The 20,946-nt window shown below is 37.8% G+C and overlaps 1 protein-coding gene across 1 annotated transcript in view; it reads left to right on the forward strand.

Annotated features, from left to right (window-relative positions):
* Positions 1-20,946, forward strand: part of LOC110029169 (ABC transporter C family member 13) — a 158,609-nt gene that overhangs the window by 133,748 nt on the left and 3,915 nt on the right. Inside the window, 8 exon segments of the mRNA XM_020731338.1 lie at positions 3,521-3,643; positions 8,865-8,963; positions 9,348-9,440; positions 10,608-10,718; positions 10,799-10,960; positions 11,349-11,536; positions 11,704-11,893; positions 18,435-18,602. Of these exon segments, the coding sequence (XP_020586997.1) occupies positions 3,521-3,643; positions 8,865-8,963; positions 9,348-9,440; positions 10,608-10,718; positions 10,799-10,960; positions 11,349-11,536; positions 11,704-11,893; positions 18,435-18,602 (1,134 nt within the window).

Genomic DNA, 20,946 nt, shown 5'->3' on the forward strand with positions numbered 1-20,946 from the left:
CTAGGTTCTAAGAGTAGAAGACTAAGACCTCACTAAAATGAGGTCAACAAATGGACCCCCAATAGGTGTGGTGTGCTGAACAAGCACACCGCGCGTATTGGTGTTGACCGAAGTGATCAACACGATCAAAAGAACCATCCAAGTACATCATACTCGGAATGAATCGATCCAGAGTTAAAATCAAATTTGAGTTGGGGCTTTCCACCAGGGTACTCCCAATCCAAAGACAACAGCTTACTGAAGATTTTTAAATGTTTCCGCTGGGGATGCAGGGATTCGTCACATGTGCATCATTTGATTATTGTAAATTTGATTGAGTGAGGAAATCAGTTTGAAAAAGGAAGTACGGGGCCACCACGTGGGATTTATGCCAAAATTTGGAGATATCATGCATGCGGAAAATTTAGGGATATGTTGTGGAAAATATGTGGAAAGAATCAGAATCATTGCACCGATCCTGAAATTTAAATTTGAATGAATCGGAAGCCTTAACATCCATATAGGGGGACTCACACCGATCATCGAGAATTTGAAATTTGAATAAATCAGAATTTGAAGGAATCGGAAGCCTTAACATCCGTATAGGGGGACTCACACCGATCCAAGTGGTAGCGAGAAAATATATTTGTCACGTTAGGAAGAAAAGCACTGGGACTCACATCCAACCTAAGCAGTGACGGAAAAAAATATCTGCTACATTGAGGAGGAAAGCTCTGGGACTCACATCCAACCCAAGTGGTAGCAGGAAAATACCTTTGTCACGTTAGGAAGAAAAGCACTGGGACTCACATCCAACCTAAGTGGTGACGGGAAAAAGAATCTGCTACATTGAGGAGGAAAGCTCTGGGACTCACATCCAACCCAAGTGGTAGCGAGAAAATATATTTGTCACGTTAGGAAGAAAAGCACTGGGACTCACAAGGGGTTCTTCGTCCTCTATTGTTCCTCACACTTGCGCCTTCACCCCTATTGATGTCCCGGATTGATGTTTGTCTACCATTGCCAATTCATTGATCTCATTCCACATCAAGTATGCTACATCATCATGTCGTTGCTTCTCCCACAAACCCACAAGGTCCCTTCTATCACATCCCATTTTGAATTCCTCTCAGTTAAGCATGGGATGTAACAGAGGTGAATAATCCAGCCATACACATTTCCGATCAACGCTCATTATGAGCTCACTAATCATGATCAAGTGAACAGAAACTTAGTCAACCTGAATTGTCTTAATATGTTGTAAATGAAAATCCTCTATTAGATCAATCATACTCTCTAATATGGAAGCGTGCACAATTTAAATCATTAAAACGGTCTATAATGCTTCTAAGAAATTTTATATATTATAATTAAGTATGGAAAACCTTTAATTTGCCTCATGCATTTAACTTGTATTCAAGCTTCATATCAGAACTCTAGGATGAAGTCAAAAATTGGGTCATCAGTCAATAGCCCAACTTGCTATTTTTCTGTTCTAAATAACGATATTCATGGTATTTAATGAACTATGTTCAGTAGGATAACAATTTTCATACAAGGTTTAAAATAAATAAAGAAAATAAGGATCGACAGGATAATTTTTTGAACTATGAGCATTGTTAATTATAAACATGACTACCTAATGCCAATGTTTAATATCAAATAGGCTTTAATAATTAAATAAGTGAAGGACATATCATATGATAATTCTTATTATTTACTGTTAAATACCTCCTTGTTATTGAGCATACTCTTTTTTTTTAATCTTTTTTATTATTCTCTTCTCTTGTTTAGGTACGTGCAGATATCCTTTTACTTAAAAATAATTAGAAAAGATTGTCATGTATAATTCTCTCTTTCTTCTAGCAGTAGTCAACGAGATTATAACATTATTTCATCATCAGCAACCTATATTTTAGCGACTATTGGGATCTGTTATCTAGTTTGGCATAGCTGCGTTTTAATCATAACTTTAGTTCTATAATTTAGTGGAATGAAATATACACAATATTATTAAAAAGGTAGCTGTTTCTAAAAATTTGATTGGTACAATTATCAGCAACATGCTTTTTGGCTACCCTTTTAGGGCTATAATTTAGGTAGATGTTTTAGATTTGACTTATGTTATGAAAGGTAGACGTTTAGAGGGTAGACCTAAAAAGACTTGTGCATTTTGTATAAAAAAATTATTTTAATTTATTAGAAGTAAATGAAAATATAACACTCAATAGGACACGATGAAGAAAAATGATCTATGTAGCCACCACACTTAGTAAGATGAAGGCATTATTTTTTTTTTTTTTGTTATCGTTGTCGCCTTGATAGTATTGGACGGGACACGTCATGTTGGCTTAGATGTGTTGGGCTTGGTCAAACTCTATTCATTTGGGTTGTTGGATCATGTTAATGTGTGGGAACCTATTTGATGGGTTTGGGTTTGGTGTATAAGAAACAATTTGATAAATAATTATTCCATTTTCTTAAATAGAAGGGTTTCTTCAATTTTTGAATGCAAGGGAATGTGCGTGTAATATAGAAACTTTAGTGGAGTTGACACTTATCAAGTATTTTTGGATGGTATATAAAGATTAATGAAGGGGGTTGAGATTATTTGCGAGGCAATAAGAAGAGAAAAAGCTTAAAAATAAAAGGGGTTTTAGAGAATATGAGGGGCGGTTGTTATTGTCCTTGTGTAGTTAGGAAGCGGGGTTCTGACGGCGATTAGATACCACCTCCTATATTGATCAAGCTACAAGTACACTGTTTAAAAAGTAAGATGATACAATACTCCTAAGGGGAGAAAAGCCAGCAAAAGTAATCTCCAATAACATAAAACAAGCTAAAAGTCCTTAGTTTTTTAGCAGTACATTATACTATGGGAGATAAAAAAACCCTAATTCTATTTTAAATGAGGCAAAATACATGGGATGTGGAATAAAACTCATACCCGTGTCAAAAGGGAAAAGAGGTGGCTTCGGCTTTGTTTGTAAATGGCTTGGGTTTTGAATTTGAAGAGTGGGATTTATTGGTAAGGAGGTCAGATGAAAGTAAATAATCTTGATCCTTAAAGCGGCCTAGTTGAGCATTTATTATATTTCGATTTGCCCAAAAATAGTTTGCTTTAGGGTATTTAAATATCCAGAATTACAACAACTTCATGTGGATGGTTGACTCGGCCTTTCTTTTTTTTACTTTTGGGCCCATGTGTTGTTGTTCGTGTGTTCATGAAAATATCAATGTGCTATATTTTTTTGTTATTTTTCCATTCACATAATGATTTTTATTTATTTTTTTTTCATTTTTTTACATTTTTATATGGGAATGTTTAAATTCTTGATGAATAATGTAGTCATACGATATTGGATAAAGAAACATGCAATACATATTTTTCCCATATATCACTACCTTTTATCAATAAAGGCCAATACCAAAAATTTCAGTGCATCCTAAGTTTAATATCACATCGCATTATGCTATAATTATTAATTTTTATTGATCACAGCTTTCATTCAAAGTTCAAGTTAAACTGACCTCTCTTCAGTTCTACTATAGGTCTACATCCCGAGAGTTGCGAAGGCTTGACAGTGTTTCTCGATCACCCATTTATTCCTCGTTCACAGAAACGTTGGATGGTTCAGCAACTATAAGGGCATTTAAGTTGGAGGTAATCAACGTTGTTGTGCCTAGTGCCTTGATTTTGTTATATTTTTGTAAGATCTACGTACATACAAACCACTCAATTTCTATATATTTACATACTTAATACCTAAACTTCAATTTTTACATACATTATCATCTCTCCCATGCATGAAAGGTGTATTTCACTTCTTAAAACCCATAATATCTATAAACTATTTGAACTACTCGAGTCTATCCAAACCATTGACATTGCTACCCAAATTATCAACATTTAATTTTGACTATATACAATAATGATGAAGCCTATTTTCAACTAAAAAGCTTAATCATGTGGCATTAGGGCAATTACTTGGTGCTTCAACACTGATATATTTTCGATTATCATATGTGAGGTTAAAACCAATACTCTCATGTTTCATACAGATTCCGACTTTAGAAGTGAAACATTAGTTCAGTTCCTACTTTACTAGCAATGCCTTTACTGATAATCCCACTTGTGATTGAGATTAACTCACTCCATTGTCATTCCACCATTTTAACAACAAGATGCATCAATCAGACGAATGCATAAAATTCATATTGAAGAATTAGAAAGAAGAGTAGATTGAATTTAAGATGGTTTAATGGCCTGAAAAAAGTGGAGAAAAAGGTTTGTTAGAAGATGACCTAAAGAGTTTGGAACTTCGGTGAAGGTTTGATATCAGTCTAGGCCTTCTAGAAAATGTTTAGAAAGGGATTTAGCGGGAAGTGGTTGTGGGATATCAAGTTATGGAGAATATGGGCGATTGATGATGTTTGGAGGGGAATAAGCGACAAAATCTGCTGTTGTACAATAGATTTGATTCGGCGGTTGTTAGGTTGTTGTCACTGATAAAAACAATGAGAAGGGAAATGAAATGGTGAAATGCGGGTTGTGAGGAAGTTCACCCCCGGTTCCTAAGCAAGATACAGATATACCACTTACAAGAGGAAAATAATACAACACTTTAGTGTAGAAATTAGAGATACAATCTCTAAAAAACACAAAACAAAGCAAAAGTTTGTCAAAGACAAGAAATAATGAAATATTGCATGCGAAAGAATTCCCACTCAATCCAGCTTGCGGGATTGTGGAAATTTGTTTTACTGGGATAGGATTCAATCTAGATTCATCTTCCCACATACGTTGGATCGATTCCGCCTGTGTGGAATCTTGCTATCATGGGATCCCACGATCATGATATTGCGAGACGTAGTATTTGCAAAAGAGCTCCTACATCAAGGCTGATGATGATGATGTTGATCGTAATGAAGGTAATGTATATACATATATTAACCTAGGGCTTTTTCAATCTATTTATACCTTTTCCTATTTAATATAATTGCCCTAGGGATTTTTCAATATATATATATATATATATATATTTGATAAATTGTATGAGTGGGCTCAAATAGGCGCCCAACCCACACGGTACAACACACACACAAAAGAAAAATAAAAACCTAAAAATAGGTGGTACATATAACTTCAATCGGGATAACCCAATTTAGTTATGTCTCTGCTTCTAGTTCTCGAAAGGGAACCAGCTAAAAAATTAGTGAGGTGCATACCATTGCCCAAAGTAACCAAAGTATCATTCTTTAGATTCCTTAGCTTAAGTAGATCTCCATTTTTATTCTTCCTCTTGGAATTGTAGACCTAATATTCCTCATCCGAAGATTTTTGCTCATTTGGATGATGTGGTAGTGTTGTAGTAGAAAGATTGCCAACAATTGTATCCACAATAGGTTCTAGTGTATGTGAGGTATGAGTTGTCGTCTTTACCCCTGATACTTCCTGAAGATTGGGAGCTGCAAAGTTCTCCTGATTTTCAGTCCATGTAGGTAGGGATCCTTCAGTACTGTTTTCAATATGGTTTGAAAGTGTAGGTTGCTCAGCAGAGCCATCCAGTTTCATATCAATCGCAGATACAGTATTTTCAGGGGGGGTCCACAGGGGCAATTAAGTTAGACACCAATTCCTGTCCTATGGTAGTTTTCTCTCCAGGTGGAACAGATATGTCCAGAACAGTGGGGTTTGATCTATTCTTATTCACTTGATCTTTAGATTTCAGATTAGGATGAAGCTTATGGCATTTATCAAGGATATGCTCAAACAGCTTACAATAAGAACAATAAGGAGGTCTGTGCTCCATGTTAATTTTTTGTCAATATCTATTTTGAGTTGTGCCCAACCAGACTTCAATAACATCAAGTGAAGTAATATCGTTTTCCACAAGTATTCTGACCGCGGAATGTCTGGTTAGGTTGAAAGCGGGTAGATCTAGCTTCATAGGGTCCCCAAATATGGCTCTAATAGAGTAAAGAACCTGATGATGAAAAAAGTGCAGTTTGAGACCAGGTAGACTAAACCACATTGGTACAGTAGGAGATTTATGATTGGGGTCAAAATTAGGAGACAACTTGAGTAACTTCATTGATTTGCCAGCAATGTTAAGATATTTTTTCGAGAAAATCTGAGTGTAGTTTTCAGTCACGGTTAATTGAATCAACACATGTCTCTAATCCATGAGCCCCACTTTTTACTTTTCTGCTAGTTTGAGATCATCAAAACTTTTCCTGATAACTTCCATAGGTGGGTGCCCCCATTGAAATTTTTCAATAAGAGCGAACTTGATTTTCTCAGTGAGGGTTGAAATTTTTAACTCAGAGAAAAAAATTTGTTGTTTTCCCACTTTTTTTACTTGCATTCTTAATAAAGGGGCAGTCACTTATACCATCACAATACTCCTTATAACTTGAGGGGAAGACAACCGCCGACTCCACCTGAGGATTACCCACCACGTGGGCAAAAGAGTTTTATCAGGTTCAACCGCCGAAGAAGGGAGCTCCTTCATAGCAGGGAAAAGCCCTCCCAAGTCAAGCAGAGGGCAAAAAATGACGAGCCGAAGGCGGTCGTGGCGAAGCCGTAGAACCCGAACCGCGGAACAGGCACAGCTCGACGAGGTCTACGAAGACAGACGAAAAAGAGGAGTCGAAGCTCTTTATCGTCGGGCAGGACGAAATGATGGAGCGAACGCTTCAGGAGGAGATACGAAGTGCGAAACAGCCGAAGGAGAAGCCCTTCGTCGTCGAGTACGAGAATATCTTCGTCATCAAGCACGATGAAATCGATGGATTGAAGGTCGAAGGATTCAACGCAGGGAATCGCCATCGAGCAAAACTCTAGTAGAGATGCCTGCCACTGACGCCATGATATATATATAGGTAGTCGGTGGGTCTACTGCTTCCCCTTCCCCTGGATCTAGGGAGGGTGTCCAACAACATACTGAGAAGTGGGCTTTCGCCCGAAACAATGATACAGTCATTCTGAGAGTTACTGAGATCTAACATTCCTTTTTTATTTTTCCTAGATTTGTAAATCTTTCAATCATCTGCCAGAGATAGTCCCGTGTGAACAATAGGTGGATCTTCGATGGAGGTAAACTGCTGATCTAACTCAGCATGCAACACACCTTGATCCTGACACTCCATAACTTTAGTACCTTCTTCTCTCACAATAGGTGGATCCAAGTCACTTCTGCTAGAATCTGCTACAACAAAATTCGTAGAATTTGTAATCTGAGGAAGAGCTGCCTCAACAACAGTAGGCAAAAGTTGTTGGTCTGGTTGGTGAGGATTAGCCTTATGAGTCAAATTCTCATTCAACATTTCTAGAAGATTAGCAATGTCTGCTATATTTTCCTCCACATGGATGATGTTGTTAGCACCCGCCGATCTCAAATGTGGGTGAAGCCTGAAGCATTTGACAGGGGTGTGCCCAAACAGTCTACAGTGATTACAGTAGTAGGGTCTTTTTTCTACTATAATTGGCTGTCAATTCCCATTGTGGGCAGTACCAAGCCATATTTCGTCTACATCAGGGAGGGTGACATCTCTTTAAACAAGAATTCTTGCAACCGAAAGTCTGGTTAGATTGAAGGTGGGTGCATCCAATTTCATAGGTTTCCCTAGCGCAGCTCCAATAGAATAGTGGACTTGGTGGTTGAAGTAGTGCAACTTTAAGCCAAGTAGCTTAAACCAGATTGGAACTATATGTGATTTTTAACTAGGGTCAAATTCAGGAGACCGCTTTAGCAGTTTCATATATTTTCCCTTTATTGTCATAAATTTTTTGGAAAATATTTTGGCATAGTCTTCCACTTTGGATAATTGTATCATTACATGTCTTCCATCAAAGAGTCCAACCTTCCAAAGTCACAATAGTTTGATATCTTCAAAAGCCTTTCGAACGATTTCCATTTTGGGATGTCCTTATTGGAACTTTTTAATGAGGGTGAATCTGAACTTGTTAACCAGGTTGGAAACTTCAGTTTGCCACTCTTCCTACCCGTCTTCTTGATAAAGTTGCAGTCCTCCTGACCTTTAAATGATTCATGGTAAACTTGAGGGAAAATCTTATCTGATCCCATAGAGTCGTAGCCATGGAAGAGAGTTGAACAACGGCAAGCTACTTGAGTCTAGACTGTGAGTAATTCGGGCGCCAGTGCAACAGACAGAGCCGCAGAAGTCTTTCATGGTCGACACAGAATCTTTGAGCGTGAACGAGCCGAACAAACGAGATGGGAGCTGCAAATGCGCGATTGCAGGAAGCGTCAGACGCGAACGTGCAAAGTTTCCAGCGTCAAAATCGAACGAGACGTAAGACGCTGACACGAGCCGTAGTCGACGTCGAAACAGGAAGTGTGACGCGAGCCGACGACGATAGAGAAGTCTGATGCGAAACATTTGCTAGGGTTCTCCATGTCCGATAGCGGAAGACAACGCCATTTTTTTCTAAGTTTGGCAATATATATATATATATATATATGAACTTAACAATTTGTTAGCTGGCTCCCGGCCTAGAACCAGAGGCGAAGGCAAGGCTAAATTGGATCTTTCGCAAGCTAACTGAATCTGCGAGTGTTGGCAGACTTTTGGCGTATAGTTTCTATGTCTACATTTTAATCTTGATTCTTTTGGTAGACATTTATTTCCTACGTGTGTGTTGTATGCCGGGTTTTTAGGGTGTCAATTTGGGCCCTTTCATCCAACCTATCTATACATTTTCTTTTATTAATATATTCACCTTTGGGCTTTTCTAATATTATATAGATACTGAGATATCTATATATTTGTGCTATTTTCTCTCCGTCTGCTAAATTTCATTCTCTCTCTCCCTTGCCTTGCATGCGACATCTAAAACCGCTGGTTAACTTTCTGAACAGGATTTTTTCATGGCCAAATTCACTAAGCATGTGGCTTTATACCAGAAAACATCTTTCTCAGAGATGACTGCTAGTTTGTGGCTTTCTTTGCGCCTCCAAGTAAGCTTCTTCTCACCCTTTTATTTTGTTTGTTATTTATCTCTTTTTTTTTTCTTAACAGTGACCTAAGCAATCTTGTGGCAGAAACCACCAAAAGGTTGTCATAAAACTGATTTACAATCTAAGCTTTTTTTCTTTCTTTAAATTCAAGGGTTATATATGTGAAAGTTTCAATTTTGAAATCTTCATTGAGCATTTACCCTAATAACTGAAAATCTCAACGATGCTTATCCAATGCAGTGTTATTTTGTCAAATTTGAACTCTAGATCCATCTTACATGCTTCATGTAATTCCTTGAAGTTTACAGAAGGAAGTTTAATATTGTTATTTGCAATATTGATAATTCTCTATAATCAATTTCCTTTGATAACCTTGTTCTTTAGTTGCTGGCAGCATTTATTATTTCTTTCATTGCTCTAATGGCGGTGCTAGGCAGCAGCGGTGATCTTCCCTTTAAACTGGGGACACCTGGACTGGTAAGCTTATTTGCTCTAGTATCACTACCTTCGTTGTGAATGTAACTTTGTCATTATTACTTTTGACCATTTACATACATAGCAAGCAATTCTAATTTTATATATCTCACACCTAAACTTTCATACTCACACAGCACTCAAATCTTTAATATTACATTAAAAATAGCACTATCAACACGTTTTAAAAGTGAAATACACATTTTCATGCATAAATTTAAAACACCAAATTGCTATGCATGTAAATATTTAAAGTGTAGGTATGATATTTGTAAATACATAAAAATTATGTGCTGCATATATAAATTTCCCTACTACTTTATGTTAGAAGTATATTAGGGTTCTAATTATTTCCTGTTTTTCTTATTTATTTCCTGTTATTTCCTATTTATGTATTTCATTTTATTTTTCGATTAATTATAGGAGTTTTTGTTTTTAGCTTATTTGATTTGATTCTTGTAATCTTGGAGATATGGATGTTATTTCTTTCCTAAGTTAGGATTCTAATAAACTGTATTCAAGCCAACATTTCATATCCATAAATGAATTTTGTTTAATTCTCCAAAAGTATATGGTATCAGAGCTAGGAATCTTACCCTAGCCACCAAAACTCCTCTCTGCAAGCCTCCAGCTATCGGAACGCCTCCCTACGGGCATGTTTTCTCCTTGCAGGCCTCCTTCCCGGTAGTTCCTACAACCAGTATTCTCTGCAGACGGAATTTCTTGTAGGCCTCCTTCCCGGTACTCCTCCGTCTAGAACTCCTTCCTACAATCGGAAAAACATCCCTACTGGTTGCCAGATGCAGGTATCAACTCCTTATGTGCCTTGGGGGCCAATTCTCTCCATTGGCTCCGTTGGAGCCATAGCTGATTCCTCCACCTCCGAGTTTTTGTCCGACGTTGTTCTTGATTCCACCAGAGGTTCGGCATCTACCTTAATCCCTCCGCAAACCGAAGGACCTGAACAACACAAGAATCAAATCAAATAAACTAAAAACAGAAACTCCTATAATCTAGGAATAAATGGAAATACATAAATAGGAAATGACAAGAAATAAATAGGAAATCACGGGAAGTAAATAGAAAATAGCAGGAAATAAATAAAACCCTTACATAATTTCTAGCACTTTATATGAAAACTTTCATGCTAACAAATTTTGATAATGTAAGGTTGGGTTGGCGCTTTCTTATGCTTCACCGATCATATCCTTACTAAGTAGCTTCCTTACGAGCTTCACGGAGACGGAGAAGGAGATGGTTTCTGTTGAGAGAGTTTTGCAGGTATGTGAATGACTATCTTATTTGTTCATTCACGTGAAAATTAGTCGATTTTACAATTTTACCCTCATTTATTGCTCCAGTACATGAATATTCCTCAAGAAGAACAATGTGGATCAGTATCTCCTCGCCCGGATTGGCCATCCCACGGGCAGATTGAATTTGAACATGTAACACTAAGATATAAGCCCTCACTGCCAGCAGCTTTAAATAATCTATCATTTAAAATCAATGCCGGCTTTCAGGTTAGTACCATGAAAAGCATAACAAACATTTTGCCATTTTATTTCTTTTCTAACATTGTTTCTGATCACGACAAGATACGCACTTTATAAAAAGAGAACAGTCAAAATAGTTCTCTCACTCTTTGCAGGGGATCTTTTTAATTTGTCTATAAAAGTATCTTTCCATTTAGTCTTAAACTCTATAATATGGACTGAAGTGGTTCTCATGGAGGACTAGTTCAGCACCAATTCAAAGAGTCTAGGGGCTAATTTTGCATTTTTATGGACTCTAGGACTAAAATTTACCCCATGTAAACAGTCAATGGACTATTTTGGCACTTAACTCCTTTATAAAATTTGCAATTTCATGTTCCGTTTGTAGTGAAACACTGATTGTGTGTGCTTTCAGGTCGGAGTTGTTGGAAGAACAGGAGCTGGTAAATCAAGCATACTAAATGCCCTTTTTCGTCTTGCTCCCATTTCAAATGGGAGCATTCTCATAGACAACCTAAATGTCGTTGAGGTCGCTGTGAGAAAACTTCGTCAAAGTTTTGCAGTAGTTCCGCAAAGCCCATTCCTGTTTGAGGGATCATTAAGGTAATTCGGGCATAAAATTTGTGCAATTTTTGTTTCATTTTGAGCACATGAGAGGTCATGTTTGCCATAATGAAATTCTTTGGTGATTATACTGTTAAAGGGCAATTGTGAAGCTTTTTCTCTCAATGGGTTCAAATTCTTAAGTTGATTTTTTTGTGTCTTTGTAGGGATAACTTGGATCCATCGGGAAGGACAAGCGACGAAAAAATGTTGGAAGTTCTTGAGAAAGTTCATATAAGAACTTTAATTGAATCTGTTGGGGGACTTAATATTCATGTGAAAGAAAAAGCGTGTTCATTTTCTGTGGGTCAGTGTCAGCTTATATGCCTTGCCCGTGCTCTTATGAAATCCTCCAAGGTAAAATTGGACAATGAATTTATATTGAGTTAATTGTTTTCATTTTCAATTTATATACTCATCTAATGTTTTGGAGCATGCATCTTTTGTGCTATGATAGCATCTGTAATGGATGCTGTTATACTCACATATTTTATTCAGTTCTTCTTTGGTTGCTTTTATATAGAAAATTTGCTTTAGAGAATGATGATTTTGTTTAGTCCTTGAGTAAGAAAAAAATCATTACATTTGAAAGGTTTCGCAAGCATTTTTGGACTTTAAAACTAGGGTTATTTTCATACAGACTCCATAATTTTTATCTATTTACATATCTAACACATACAATTTGCTATTTATCTATGGGAAGATTTACATTCATTCAACTCAATAGATAAATCTTCTAATTTTATATATCTAACATCTAAACATGCCACCTTGCTTATGCATGAAAATGTGTATTTCACATTTTAACAGATGAAATGGTTGTATTATTTATGTGATCTGCAAGATTTGGATTTATTTTTGTAAAAAGTAAAGTTTAGGTGTAGATGTGTAAATACATAGGAATTGTGTGGTATGTAAATGCCCTATCATTTATTATAAGTTGTTGGGTTGTGGAGCCTAAGCACAAGGCACCCGGCGCATGTGCGTCGGGTTGTGGATGCTTAACTGCCCACTTGGGTGCTGCTCGAACAGAGGAATCGACGCCTAGACGCTGGCTTTGGGCACATATGCACCCGCTATAGAGTGAGCGTTGTTCTTATTCCTAAGAGACAAGCACATAAGCTCCAGTCTATTGGAGCCTAGGCGCCCATTATAGGGCGTCGATACAGAGTGTTTGGCGCTTAGGTGCCAAGTTTGGGCACCTAAGCTCCCGATGCGATTAGTACATGAAAAATTGGTTTTAAAGTCAATTTTTTAGTGTGAATCGGTGAGCTTGCCATTTTCTTCTTTCTGAATTCTTCGACGAGCATTCCGGTGAAGGTGAGGAGTGTCTAAGAGGTGAATTTCGGAGATTTGGCATGATTTTTTGCGTCTGATCGGAGAGGGAAGATTCTTGGTGCAGGTTCTGTAGGTTTTCTCGTGTGATTATGGAGAAGTAATTTGTGTGAGTCCTTTGTAAAATTTTCTGAATTTCATAGTGGAATTTCTAGTGATGTGGCTCAATGTCTTTTTCCCGTTTTCGGGTTTTTCCACATAAAATCCTTTTGTGCTTTTTTTGACTGTTTTGATTGTGCTTTTGTGTTTAAATTTATGTTCCAGTTTTCTTGAATTATGTGATCTTATTTCGTGGCAAAATTAAAAGGAAACTCTTTCGCAATTGTTTTCTCTAACAAACTGGTATTAAAGAAGGGTTTGATTTGAGTGGGAGCAATGCCTGAAGAAGCGAGCTTCAAAGTGGAGAAGTTCATTGGAACGAACTTCGCTTTCTGGAAGATGCAGGTTGAAGATTTGTTGTATCATAAAAAATTCTATTAGCCACTACAAGGCATCACAAGTAAGCCCGAGTCTATGCCTATGGAGGAATGAGAAGTGGTGGATTGAACGGTACCAGATTTGATTAAGTTGACACTTTTCTATTATGTTGCATTAAACATTATGAATGAGAAAACTACGATGGATCTCATGGTGGTACTGGCCAAGAAGTATGAAGAACCTTTTGCTTCCAATAAGGTTTTTCTGATGAAGTTATTCAATATGAAGATGGTGGAAGACAGTTCAGTGGCTGAGTATCTAAATAACTTCAACGCTGTGTAAAATCAGTTGTGTTATATAGGAATCAAGTTTGATTATGAGGTTAAAGCACTGGTGATAATATCTTCATTGTCAGAAAGCTGAGATGGTTTAATAACAACGATGAGTAATTCTTCAAGAACTTTGAAGTTGAACTTCAATGATATCGTAGGCTTGATGTTGAATGAAGAAGTTTGCAGAAAAGCAGCGAATGATGAATCTCTAGGTTCTGTGTTAAATGTTGATAACAGGGGAAGGAATCTAGGCAAGAATACAGATAAAGGCAGATCCAAGTCTACGAAAGGATAACCCAAGTCAAACAGAGGAGGATGTTGGACTGCGATAAAAAGGGGCATTTTAAGGACTGCAAAGCTCCAAGAAAAGCTGGTGGTGGAGGACAGAAAAGTAGTTTTTCTACTAATGTCTCCACAGAGGAAATCCAAAGTGACTCTCTGGTGTTATCCCTAGTCAGTACTGAATTCTAGATATTGGATTCTGGTGCCTTTTTTTATATGCTTGCACCAATAAAGAGGTATTTAAAAGCTACACTCAGAGTGATCTAGGGAAGGTTTATCTTGGAGATAACAATGTCTACAGTATAGTTGGAAAGAGTAATGTTGATATTAAGTTGTTGAATGGAATAGTCTGGAAGCTTACTGAAGTTAGACATGTTACAAGTTTGAAGATAAATCTTACCTCTGTGAGCTAGCTGACAAAGTGATGACTCGTGACTACTTTCACAAGTAATTCGTGGAAGGTGATCAGAGGGCATTAGTGATGGCTCGGGGCAACGTTGAAGGCACCCTTTATCTGATCAATGAAATTGTTGATTTCATCAATGTGGTTAGAACCAAGTTGAATGCAAGACTGTGGCACCATAGGCTTGGTTATATGAGCAAGAAAGATAAGAAGTCCCTACTTTTAAAGAACAAGCTTCAAGGTTTGTTCTGGATTTCTACGAAGACTATATTTATGGCAAACAGAAGAATATTTCTTTCTCCAAAAGTTGGTCAGTTGAGAAATAAAAAAAACTGGAGTTAGTGCATGCTGACATATGGGGTTCTACTTAAGTTCAGTCCATTGGAGCTTCTCACTATTTTATCATGTTCATTGATAATCACATGAGAAAGGTATGGGTTTATTTCCTAAAGCAGAAATCTGATGTATTTGAAGTCTTTAAGAAATGGAAGGTCATGGTAGAAAATTAGACAGGCTTGAAGCTGAAATGTCTCATATCAGATAATGGGGGTGAGTTTCGTGATCGGAAATTCGGGAGTTTCTATGCTACAGAGGGGGTTAGGCATGAGTTCACTGTCTCAAGGACACTAAGGCAAAATGGTGTGGTTGAGCGAATGAGCAGAACAATCAAGGAGCGTGTTAGGAGCATGAGACTGCATGCAGGCTTGTCAAAACAATTTTGGGCAGCAGCAGTAAACGTAGTTGTTTATCTGATATGTCTTAATTCATCGGTACCTTTGGAGGAAGGATTCCCTGAAAAAGCCTGGAGTGACAAAGAGGTATCTTTATCTCATTTAAGAGTATTTGGGTGTTCTGCATATGTGCATATTGATGTAGGGTCCAAGAGCATGCTTGACTCAAAATATGTCAAGTGCACCTTCATTTGATATGGCTCAGATGAGTTAGGGTACAATTTTTGGGATTATCATAATCAAAATATCATCAGAAACAGGGACGTCACATTCAACGAAATGGAAATGTACAAGGAAAGTGTCAAAGTTCAGGACATTTCGTCAGCTACTTCTGAAGAATCCAAATATGTGGACATGGAAGATATTGGTGATCAGGAAGATGTAGAAAAAAGTAGTGCTCAATCTGAAGGAGCACTGAAAGCTCCTTAGTCCCCTGCTACAAAAGTCAAGAAGATTTGGCAGAGTGAAACAACCCATATAAAGGTATTTTTCTTCTTTACACTATTTGTTATAAACTAATAATGGTGAACCAGAGTGCTTTAAGGAGGTCACTCAAGTTGAAGATTCAATGGAGTGGGAGATCGCCATGGATGAAGAAATGCAATCTTTGGAGTCAAATCAGAATTGGGATTTGACAGTACTATCAAATGGCAAAAGAGCACTGCATAATAAGTGAGTCTAAAAGTTAAAATTTGAGTCAGATGGTAGTAAGCGTTACAAAGAAAAACTTGTTATGAAGGGTTTCCAGTAGAAGGAATGAGTGGATTACTCAGTGATCTTCTCCCCAGTGGTAAGATGACTACTATCAGGGTTGTGCTGAGTCTAGTAGCAGTGGAAGATCTATATCAAGGGCAGATGGATGTAAAAACAGCTTTTTTACAAGGAGATCTAGAGGAGGAACTCTACATGGTGCAACCACGAGGTTATAAGGTTCCAGGCAAAGAGGATTTGGTCTGCAGATTGAAGAAGAGCCTTTATAGCTTGAAGCAGACCCCGAGACAGTGGTACATAAGGTTTGACAGATTCATGTTAGACAATAGATACAAGAAGTGTCAAGCAGACCACTGTTGCTTCATCAAACACTTCAGTAATTGTTATTTTTGTTTCTTTTGTATGTGGATGACATGTTAATTGCATGGGCAATTATGAAGAAAATCAGGGACTTAACGAAATAGTTATCAAATGAGTTCGAGATGAAGGATTTGGTTCCAACCAAGAAGATACTCGGGATGAGAATCAGTATGGATAGAAATGCAGGAACACTGAAGTTGTCTCAGGTAGAGTGTTGAAAAAATCTTACAGTGATTCAACATGAGTAAGAAGAAACGAATTAGCACTCTCTTAGGCAGTCACTTCAATCTTTCTAAGGAGTTATAGCCTAACTCTGAAGCGAAGCAAGCATAGATGGAGAGAACTTCGTAGACCAGATATTACATAAGCAGTGGGAGTGGTCAGCAGGTATATGGGCAATCCATGGAGGCATCATTGGGAGCTGGTAAAGTGGATTCTCAGATATTTGATAGAAACAGACAACAGGGCACTTTGTTATGGAAAAGCAAGGATCAGTCTATAGGGATTCGTAAATTCAGTTCCGACAGGAGATGTGGACGGTAGGAGAAGTACAACGAGATATCTTCACATTGGGGAACGCATCGATGAGTTCAGTTGTCAGGTTGCAGAAGATTGGTGCCCTTTCAAATACAGAGGTTGAATATTTGCTATCACTATTGTTGGCAAAGAAAGGATTTAGCTACAGAATTTCATGGCAGAATTGGGCAAGGAGTAGGGGATTGGAAGACTCTACAGTGACAGTATGAATGCGATTCATCTTGCTAAGAACGTTATTTTTCATGCTACGATGAAACATATTTGGCTCATGTATCATTTCATTTGATCTCTTCTGAAAGATGGGCAATTGTTTCTGGAAAAGATATACACATTTGAGAATCCTGCGGAAATATTGATGAAGGTGGTGACGTTTGAGAAACTGAAGTTTTGCTTGGCTTCAGTTGGGTTTCATGAAAGTTGAGACCGGTGGTGAGCCACATCACGATACGTGACGACGGTACATGCCTATGAAGGTGATTCAGATGGAAGTACAAGTACAGGACTGGTTCTTGGTGTTATAGTCTCCAAGTAGGAGATTATTAGGCTGTGAAGCCTAAGCACCTGCTTTGGGCACATATGTGCTCGCTATAGAGTGAGCGTTGTTTTTATTCCTGAGAGACCGGCACATAGGTGCTTGCTATTGGTGCCTAGGCGCCCATTATGGGGCGTCGATACAGAGCACTTGGCGCTTAGGTGCCAAGTTTGGGCGCCTAAGCGCTTGGTGCAGTTACTACACGAAAAATTAGTTTGAAGCCAATTATTTAGCGTGGATCGGTGAGCTTGTTGTCTTATTCTTTCTGAATTCTTCGATGAGCATCCCAGTGAATGTGAGGAATGTCGAAGAGTTGGATTTCAGTGATTCGGCTTGATTTTTTACGTTGGATTAGAAACGGAAGATTGTTTGTGCAAAGTCTATTAAGTTTTTCATGTGTGTGGAGAAGAAATTTGTTTGAGTTTTTTGTAAAACTTTCTGAATTTTATAGTGGAATTTCTGGTGTTGTGACTCCATGATTTTTTCTCATTTTCTGGTTTTTCCACGTAAAATCCTTATGTGATTTTCTGGTTGTTGTGATTGTACTTCTGTGATTAAATTTTTGTTCCGGTTTTTTAGAATCCTGTGATTCTATTTTGCGATGAAATTAAAAAGTGACTCTTTCGCAGTAGTTTTCTCTAACATAAGTAGATACTGATAATGGCTCTACCATTGTAGTATCTGAAAAAAGAATCTATTTTTAGATATGTTCTTTATTTTAGAAATGAATTGGAAGGAATAAGAAGGGTTTTAAAATAGGAAAATTTACATATGTAGTACGCAATTCTTATCTATTTACATATCTCAAACTTGAACTTTCATATTTACATGCATGGCATTTTGGTGCTTTAAACCTGATGAAAAGTGTAGTTCACTTTTAATTAGTGGCAATAGCACTTTTTTTTTTTTTTGTGATTTTAGATTTGAGCGTTGTGTGCGTAAATATAGAAGTTTAGGTTTGAGATATGTAAGTACATGATAATTGTGTGTTATGTATGTAAATGCTACTTTATTGTTGCATGCCAATGCTTCAGGAAATAGTTAGAAATACTTGTTTATCCAGCCTGATTATGATATTATTTATGGTACTGTATTATGACAACCTTTTTACATTCATTTATGCAAATGTTTTGCATCCCTTGCTAGATTTTGTGGCCCGAATTTTTCTGGCTTAAATCAAAAAATTCACGGTGCAACATATGCTCTCTATCTAGAATTATCTGCTTAGAATATTAATAAGAGACTTGTTAACTTGCAGATACTTTGTTTGGATGAATGTACTGCTAATATTGACACACAAACAGCAATCTTACTGCAAAATACTATCTCGAATGAATGTAAAGGCATGACAGTGATCACGATAGCTCATCGAATTTCTGTGGTGTTAAACATGGACTACATTCTAGTTCTTGACAATGGATTCTTGGTAAGTACCCTTTATTTTTTTGTAAATTTACATTCATACCACTCAATTTCTATGTATTTATATATCTAACACTTAAACTTCAATTTTTACATATATGCCACCTTCCCTATGCATGAAAAGGTATATTTTATGGGCTCCGAAAATTTCAACGCCCCAGAATTCTATGTTTTGTTTTTGTGTGTTGAGAGAGCTTTGAGAGTCAAATTTTCAAAAAGGCAAATAAAATAATAGATAAGACAATACTCAGAAATTTTGTTCTTATTTTGCAAGGATTTTTTTATTTGGGTTTATGGTTTCTCATAGGTGCAAGCCTCTATGGTTAATTATCCCTCCTGATAATAAGGGAGCACTTTCGATTAAGGCTGGTCATTTACTGTTGAATTATTGATCAAGTCACGCCCTTCTTAATAAATGAGCTCCCCAATTCATTACAAGCCCCCCTATACTAATCAGTTATGTATTCGATTAAGTTCATCTTTCGTATATGACAAATTTGGGTTTATTCAATTATCCAGAAGAAGATTAGATATTCACTAAAGATTCATGATCACTATCTTTGTTGAATACCGAGTTTAATAGGTTACACTCGAGCTCTATGATGAGCTATCGAGTCACCTATTAATTTTATGTGTTTGCTTATATTTTAAATATTCAATTTTCTTTTCATTTTATAAATTTTTTCTATTTTAATTATTTTTGTATTTAGCAGTTTTCTTTTAAATTATTTTAAGTATAGGTTTGTTCAGTTGAAAATCCGGCAATATTCCAGCATCCCCTCCTTGGATTGGGAGGTAACTAAGTCGGAACAGGTTTACCACCACACAAAGAAATGTGTGTGGCAGAAGTTGGGTATCCCGTCATATAAAGAAATGCGTATACGGGTCTTTGGACCTGCAAAAAGCAAACACATAACAGTAGGATTTCCCCGCCACGCTAAGAAAAACATGTACGGGTAATTATAATATGTGTATCGGGATGTCACCTGCAAATGAAAACACAAGCATATATAGCAATATTTTCCCATCGCGTGAAGAAATGGGTTCAGATCAGCAATTATACTTTTATGCATGAGTTTGAGCACGGGAATGCAAGGTCGAAATGCTGGTTTTGGAATTTGGGCTAGAGCTCGTAAGGTGAAGTGGCTGGCAGGGGTAGCTGGCAAGCAAGGACTAAAATGCATGCAATCTAGATGGGTCTGGAGTGCTGTATGACTTGGATTTGGGTTTGCTGCAGGAAATAAAGAAATTGGAGAATGGAGGAAAACCTAGTGGCCTGTAGATACAACATGTGCAGGATCATTGCGGCTTGTAGAGGCAGACTGGGCTTAGAGAGGGGAAGCTGTTGTGGCGTGGTGAGCTTTGTGGTTGTTCGGTTGAGACGAGCAAGGAGCACTAGGATCGCAGCAGCTCTATGAGAGAAAACAGGTTGTGGAGGTTCATCAACGAGGGTAGGCCTGGAACGGATTATTGGTTCAGTTTTGCTGCAGGTGAAGGAGCGGAATAATGAAATTTGCTGCTTGCTGTTGGAGTCACAACAGTCAGAAATAGGAGTCTAGGAGGTTGGCCGACTAGTGTGGTTGCGGCAGGATAAGGGCGGAGTTAGAGAGCTCGTATGGCACTGAATCGGAGGAGATTGTGAGGAGCTGGTTTCAGCCAGGGGAGTAGGCTGCCGATGAGGGAAAGTTGTCAGCAGCTACCCTGAACGGAGCGGAGAGGGAGACGGAGGAGAGGGATGGAGGAGAAGATCAGAGGAGGGCTTGGTCTGGTGGTGTGGCAGGCTACTGGATGGAAGCTTGGGCTTCGGCTGTAGGGGAGGAAGATGAGCTTTGGTTGTGGAGAAAGAAGCTGCTTGGGCTTGGTTGCAGGAAAAGTTTGAGAGCCAGGGAATAATTTTGCGAAAACAAAGAGCCAGAGGGGTTTCTGCGAGTGGAGTTGGAGCTTGAACGGAGAAGGTGATGTGTGGGTTTCAGGATAGAGCCAAACGTGAGGGGAGTGATAGAGTGGAAAGTTTTCCTTTTTTTTCCTTGATTTTTACGTATCAATCATCCAAAACTTTAAATATAATGGATTGACCACCCAAACCTAAAATTTTACATTTCAATCACCCAAGACTTTAAATAGAATGGATTTATCACTTCTGTTTTAAAAATAAATAAAGTGTTGTGAGATATGTACTTCCTGGCATAGAAATGAAACGCAAAGAACACAAGAAAACACAGATCGTTTACGTGGTTCAATCCAACTGGATCTACGTCCACGGGTGGGAATCAATCAAATAGTTGTTCACTAAGGCAAAAGAAGAGAATATATAGCTTATACATAGAGATGAGCCCTCATCTTCCTTC

This window comes from Phalaenopsis equestris, unplaced genomic scaffold (assembly GCF_001263595.1).
Source record: "Phalaenopsis equestris unplaced genomic scaffold, ASM126359v1 Scaffold000552, whole genome shotgun sequence".
Classification (NCBI taxonomy): Eukaryota; Viridiplantae; Streptophyta; class Magnoliopsida; order Asparagales; family Orchidaceae; genus Phalaenopsis; species Phalaenopsis equestris.